The sequence below is a fragment of the Kryptolebias marmoratus genome, linkage group LG7 (assembly GCF_001649575.2).
Source record: "Kryptolebias marmoratus isolate JLee-2015 linkage group LG7, ASM164957v2, whole genome shotgun sequence".
NCBI classification, from domain to species: domain Eukaryota; kingdom Metazoa; phylum Chordata; class Actinopteri; order Cyprinodontiformes; family Rivulidae; genus Kryptolebias; species Kryptolebias marmoratus.
In genome coordinates, this window is record NC_051436.1 from 22,929,103 (window position 1) to 22,936,452 (window position 7,350).

The following is a 7,350-nucleotide window of genomic DNA, read 5'->3' on the forward strand; positions in this document are numbered from 1 at the left end:
TTATCCCCATCTTATTCAAGTATATGGACCACTCATCCATGTGTGGACAATGAGGTTTGAGGGGAAGCACAAAGTCTTCAAGAGAGTGAAGTGTCTTCAAAGTTTTGGACGTTCTTCTGGGTCCTCAGCGGCAAAGTGAATGATCACAGAAATGACTCGACAGACATAAGTTATTCTTGAACAGTGAGAGTTTATTCAAAATAACAGAGTCTGAGCCAAATCGAGACTTCTGGCCCAATCAGTGAAATCCCCCATTTCTCTGGGGCTGCTTCTTTTTATTAACATTTACCACACCCAGTTAGAGTAAAAAGACACCCACGTCCCACTGGGACGGACCTGATTCAAATACATTCAATTCCATTTATTGTGATAAGCTAGGGTCTTCAGACATGCAACATATAACTTTCCACATATGCAATCACTGTAGTAGCTTTTCGACAACGTGAGCGTAAGAGCCCACAATTCACTTCCTAAGAAGGGATTGTAGCTGAAGACAGTACCTCAAAATGGGAGCTCAGGCCTCATGGCCTGATGGCACAGAGGCAGACCAGTTACCTCAAGAGTCATTCGGGAAGCCCACAACTTCAAAAACGTTTCTCTAACTTCAGCTGATCGGCATCAGAAGATGATGGCCCTATCACTTGGATTGTGATTGTGATCCAGACTGGTTGTAACTCAGTTAGAAGACCTCATTGACATTGCTCCCCTCTCTGCCTATAGGGTGAAAGGAAAGGTTTTTTTTGTTGCCTTGAAACATTATATTTTGTGTTGATGTTATATTTGATTCTTTCAGAATCATGGACCAGTCATGGCCAGTGAGAGTTGTGGCTGGAGAAAATTACATCCGCAAAATTACTTTCAAAGAATGGCCCAATACTTTGGAGGAACTCATAAGTGAGCTGAAAAAGCTTCTCAGTCTTCAGTACAATTTCATACTTCACTATGAAGATCAAGACTTCAACAATGCTTTTTGCAACGTCTCGGACATCACTAAACTACCTACAAGACCAACACTGAAGATTATCTCATCATAACATTGTTGTCTGTCAGCACTCCATCTTCAGCATGTGCCCTATCTACAGCAAGTTCATCTGACACAGATATACTGCCACACAATAAGGAGACCTCGCGTGACCCATGACCTTCTACATTTGAGGTGCCATATTTCTCTGTGAATACTGAATATAGATTGAGACAGGAAAACCTTATTTATATGAGAGATGGGACAGGCATGTCATTGTCACGAGACATGAAGCATGACATCTTACAGAAGCTTGCAGGGGAGATGTATAAATACATGGCTTTTCCCTAAGATGAACACTTCTCAATTGTTGCTGAGGCACTGATTTCCAAGCACCCCAGCCTCAAAGAGCCAGGATCCACCAGGACTTGGCTGGTAGAATAGCTTGAAATTCAAAATGTGTAATCTTCGTGCCAAACTCCACCAATGTGGAATGGCAGACGTGTCAGTCAATAGTATTAAAAAAACACGACAGAACAGAGAAAGAGAGCCACCTGGAAAAAATATAAAGAGACCCAGAAGAAGTGAGGCAAATTCCCTACCAAATTTTTTACATGGTGAGGATGGATCAACATGTGAAAGCTCTCGACAGATCCTAGAAAATGAGATGAAGAAAAGGTCACCAAATGTGGACTATGTGAATCACCAGATGAGCCAGACCTTCTCGTTGAGACGTAAAGAAATAGTGGAAGAGCAGCCATCTGTAAAGCATATGCTGGAACGCTGGCCAGCTCTTTTTAGAAAACAACAGGTAAGCAAAGAAAGGAAAAACAAATGGGCCACCCTATGCTGTTTGTGAACCAATTTTATAGCTCTCTCTTAAATGTTGGACAAAATACTGTGCTTCTGTTGTGTTTTGTCCTTAAAGGTTTTTGCAGAGTTCACCAGAGTGGCAAGTAGGGACCTTGAGCAGAACTTCTTTCAGTCCTTGGACCACCACACCCCACAGTTGCAGGAGTTATTTAAATCTAAAAAGGGAGCTGTTGGCAGCACACTATCTGAGATCCTTGTCCAGGTTGAAATAATTGTAAGCATTCCCTCTGATTTTGTTTAAGGGGAAGGAAATTCTGAAAGTTCTTTAATTACATCTTGTTCAGTTGGAGGTTCACACATGCACATGAGTTCTCTTCTTCACACACTCATTTACTAAATGCTACTCAAACCCAACCAGTTCGGTCTTGTATTAAATGGTCATTGGGTCATATTTCTTTTGGGTAAGAAATTTGTATTGGATAATTGAGACTGGAGAAAATGCAGTTGGTTGTTGAAATAATGAATGATTGAGCAACAGTCTTTGGCATTAATATTCAAATCAGCTAACAGCAGGTCAGGAACCATCAAGATTCTAATCTGTCTTAGTCAGACAATAAATAAGTGCTCTTAACAAGTGGAACAATTATTTTATACCAGTAATTGTGGAAAAAATGTGAATCAGTTTCTTCAGAAGATGCTTTTGCTTATGTATATTGTTTTCCTGTTTTGTAGACCAATGATGTTTTTGCCATGAGGACTGCTGTCCTGCGATGTCTCTCAGTTTTCTCGGGGATAATGGAAGAAAGTTCTACAACGTCTGTTTTGTATGTATTGGAATTTGATTTGTTAAAGGCTGGAAATCAAGATTTTCAACTCATTCTTTTTAAATGTTTACTTTTTTTAATATCCACAGGATTCAGATGCCATGGCAGATTTCACCCAGGTTCCTGTGGGGTTATTGACTGTTATTCCTGAAGTCAGTCTGCAGCCAGGTCTAAAGGCTTTACACCTTGAACCATCCAGTATTGGTATCATTCTGGAAGGTACAATTGTCATGGATGACATTGAAAGCCATGATCAAGCTGTTTGCATTACATTTCCACTGATTTATGCCCTTCATCTCGACTATCCAAAATGCCTGAGAAACACCTTTGACTTCATTCAGAAGGTAATGCTCAGTTTGAGTGTAGGTAACCTCAGGCCAAAACGTCAGAGCTTAAAAAATGCACCTTTGCAGTGGAGGCTCACAGCTGCTCACAACCACAGATCACAGTTCAGAAATGTTTAAAGCATAGACACTTAATGGGAATGTTTATTGAAGATATTTTCTATTGATAACCAATGGAAAGTCATGGTAACATTCAGATACATGCAGATTATTTTTGGTGTATGTATTATTTAACTTTGTACAGGAAGGTTTATAATTATGTGCATTTTTGTATTTTGTATTATGTTAAAATATGTGGGGTATTCTTATTTTAAACTACTGAAACTAACTTAGACAGTTATTATTTTAGAAAATTTTCAGATTTGTGACATATTACCCTAAATTGTACATTTTGACAGTTTTTTATTTTTCTTATTTTGTTTACCTATAACTACTTGTGATTTTTTCAGATAAATGTCATAATGTTAAAGTGCCTGCAGTTCAAAATAAACTTGTTTCATTTGCTGCTCATTCAGCCTGTAAGTCGACTTAACCCTCACGCTATCCTAGAGGGGTCATTGTGACCCTGGCTGTTTTTGCGCTTAAATTTTTCCGTCTTTTCTGTTGTCATCAAGCGCAAACTGTGCCCCGAGTGAGCAGAGCACAGAAGCTCGGTCAGGGCATGGTTTGCGCTTGATGACGACAGAAAATACAGGAAAAATTCAAGCGCAAAAACAGCCAGGGTCACCACAACCCCTCTCGGACAGCTTATTGAGCCCCGTGGAAGGAAAAAAAAACTGTTTTTGTATTTCATGTAGTTCACTGACCACATTGCCCTTTTGTTAAGATGCTAAGAATAGTGTTTTGTTAAAAATAAAACATTGAACCTTGTGAACTTTCCATCTTTTGTTGGACTTACTTTATTCATTTAAGGCAATCGGTTTCCTAGATTCTGCTAAGTAAACTACTGTTCATGTCAGTTGGACAAACTTGATGCAGCTAAGTTAAGAACAGGTTAATTTACTTGCTATTTCTAAGTTGAAACAACTTCACTAAATTAAGTTTATACAACAAGGCTTTAAGTACACTGAACTAGCACATGTTAAGTAAACAAAATGTAAGACTAATAGTTATACATACATTTTTTAAGGCAATCAGTTTCCTAGATTTTTTTAAGTAAGCTCAACTTGTCAGATTTTACAGTGTAACAGGCTTGAACATGGAAAAAACAAAAAGACCCGGAAAAATTTACCTCTTTCCTCTATTCTGAATTTGAGCTAAAATGGATCAGTGTGTGTTTGTTGCAGAGAATATTCTCTTTACTTTATCTACAGAAATTCCTCCAAAACGTCTCTAGCTCTGAAGTGATGAAACAGTGACAACCCACAGAATCCCCATCCACAACACAGGGCAACTTTTCTGCACTCCAACAATGAAAACTCTCCCTGGTCTCCACCTCTTGTATGTCAATCGTGATGGAGAGCGATCCTATCATCTTCCCCACGAGATTAGCAGCTGGCTAGCTTCCAAAACTTGTCTCCTTCTGGTGGCAGTAAATGAACTCTCCCACCTTGGAGCACATTCATTACATCAGTTTTTTCTGCAAGCATTGACTTAATTATACAGTAGAGCTCCACATACCTACTTTTTCTGAGGAGAGCTCTCATGGTTGTTCCTTGTTTCCTGCATGTGGGTCAGACAACTTACTAAAACCATGACATAAACAAAAATAAATGTTAAAGTTAAACAGAACCTTATGATACTTAAGACCTAGAGCAAATCTGAAATTTTTAAATTGTCCTCCTGTTAAGGTTGCATCCATATACAAAAGTCTTCCATAAATATAAAAATCTTAAAAAATTAAGGCGAGAACAACCAAAATAACTGATTTAGGTTAGGTTATTACAGTAATGCTGATGATACTCAGTTATATTTATCCATAAAAACTGATCAGTCCAATCAGTTTTTCAAATTACAAGCATGTCTTCAAGACATAAAAACCTGGATGCCTCTTAATTTTCTGCTTTTAAACTCAGGCAAGACAGAGGTAGTGGTTTTTGGACCTGACCATCTTAGGAACAAACTTTGCAGCCTTTCATTTCCTCTAGATGGCATAAAAAAGTGGTTCATGCATTTATGTCTATCTGATGTTTATTTTCTGGGTGCCCAGAAAAATTCTCAACAATCAATCTTTATCTTGTAAAAAAAATCTTATTGTTTCCATATTTTTCAAACAGAGCACTTTGTTCTCGGACTACAGGTTTATTTGTGGTTCCTAGATTTTCTATAAGTAGAACGGGAGGCAAAGCTTTCAGTTATCAGGCTCCTCTCTTGTGGAACCAACTTCCAGTTTCTGTTTGTGAGGCTGTCATCCTGTTTACTTTTAATACTAGGCTTAAGACTTTCCTTTTTGATAAATCCTATAGTTAGGCTTGGGTTTCCTGAGCTATTCCTTATGTGAACCTTTCCTGTGGGTCCTCCGAACTTCGTGGGGGAAACACTGGGGAGCTCCTTTTCGCTCAAGGGCTGAAGTGGTTAGGGACTTCAGGGCTAACTCCCTTTGTGGTCCGCAGCGGTGTGGTGCGGCAAGCAAGAGGCAGTAGAAGGTTCCTTCAGAAGCTGCTCATGTATTTCTTTCAGTGCAGCAACAAAACGTATATCCGCTAACCTGCACGCGGAATTCTACTACTCTAATCAAGCTCTCTATCTGAATAACATGTGGCCCCCGCTGGTGTGGCGGTGCTAGTGCAACACTACCCCCACTCTGGATGAGAATAATCACAAAATGATTCCACTCCAGCCCGCGTAATGTACAATCCAGAATACACCGCCATTACACCACGAGCACAGAACAAATATACTGGTAGAGCTTAGTTATTACAATAATCAACGTAGGCGATGCCGTGAAAACTGACTAACAATTCACAGGAAACAAGAAAAAATCAGACACGAAAAAAAATGGTTGAAAATTACATCATCCTGAGTTTATTTATTTATTTTTTACAGTTAAAATTTTCATATCACTGTCCATAACAACTCAGTCCACCCATTCCCTGAACCTGGTAGGTGGTCTCCGGTAGCGTCTCTGTCTCTGAGGACGTAGGCTCTCCTGCAGCCCTCCCTGAATTGTACCCCCACTACCGTGAGCATTTGGCAAAACTGAATCAAGGGAGTCGATGGGTGGTGTAGAAGAGTCACCTGCAGCTGAGTCTGGTGGGGGACAACCGGCACTCCTCTCTGCCTCAGAATTATTGAGAAGGTTAAGTAAAGCAAGGTCAATATCTGCATCATCCATTTCGAGGTGTGGTGGAGGGACCTCCCGTGGAGCCCATCTCTGAGCATGATCAATGACCCACGTGTTGTCCAGTCGGTCGCCGCTTCGGTAGGTCGTGATGAATCACCTTCACTTTGGTCGTTGGATCTTTCTGAGTGCGATAGATGAGGTCATCCAGTTGTCCAAGGATGAAGAAGGGGCCATCGTATGACGGAAGAAATTTCTTCACTTTGTTTTTAATCTTTCGGGTCCCTTTCACAAGGTACCAAACAGCATCTCCTACACAGTACCAAGTTCGGTAACAGTTTTTGTCATACTGCCGCTTGGCTCGGGTGACAGAAGTACAAAGCACGTCTCTGGCAATATGGTGTGCCAGTTTGAGTTTCTCACGGAGTTGCTGAACGTACACAGGGGCAGTAATGTCCGTTTCATTGTCCGGGGGTAGGCCGACCACTAGGTCAACCGGCTCGCTCACCTCATGTCTAAACATCATATAGTTAGGTGTGAATTTGGTGGCACTGTGTTTAGTTGCTCTATAGGCCATGAGGGCATAGGGGATCATAAGGTCCCAGTCCCAGTGGCACCTCTCTGCTGTTGTTGCCAAGATTGTCTGTAAGGTGGCAATAAATCTTTCAACTTGCCCATCTGACTGAGGTCTAAAAGGGGCGGTGTGTGTTTTTTTGATCCCGAACAGGCTGAACATTTTTTGGAAGACTTCAGATTCAAAGTTTCTGAAGGAGAAACTCTAGTATCATTTGATGTTACTTCTCTTTTCACTTGCATACCTACATCAGAAGACCTCTGCGTTTCTGAGGTCTGAGACCGGGGTCCAGATATTATCTTTACACCCATCTTCCTCCAGAATGTGTCTGGCCCCCCGGCACCGCATAGCAGGACATTACCTGTCCTATTCACTACAAGAAAAGTTACAAAAAACAGAAACACAAAAAACAGCTGTATTAATTCAAACCTCAAACTGATCCCCTGTCTGAAGGAACCTGAGACTGAAGAACTTTCAGCCCCCAAGTCACTTAAACTGGCTCTTTTAAATACCAGATCTCTCTGTGCTAAAGCTCTATTAATTAATGATTTCATCACCGAGCATAATATTGATGTTTTATTTCTGACAGAAACATGGCTGAATGACAATAATGA

At 40.5% G+C, this 7,350-nt stretch overlaps 1 protein-coding gene and 1 long non-coding RNA gene across 2 annotated transcripts in view; both read left to right on the forward strand.

Moving 5' to 3' along the window:
• Nucleotides 1-372: 372 nt before the first annotated feature.
• On the forward strand, nt 373-3,547 carry LOC119617187. Its single transcript, XR_005233404.1, has 3 exons — nt 373-2,048; nt 2,507-2,598; nt 2,688-3,547. It is a non-coding gene; the product is annotated as an uncharacterized LOC119617187 (long non-coding RNA).
• A 2,766-nt stretch (nt 3,548-6,313) lies between these two features.
• The window catches only part of LOC119617245, a gene marked incomplete in the record, with an annotated part of 2,365 nt that continues 1,328 nt past the window's right edge, over nt 6,314-7,350 (forward strand). Inside the window, 3 exon segments of the mRNA XM_037976747.1 lie at nt 6,314-6,400; nt 6,458-6,611; nt 7,017-7,350. Coding sequence (XP_037832675.1) covers nt 6,314-6,400; nt 6,458-6,611; nt 7,017-7,350 — 575 coding nt within the window.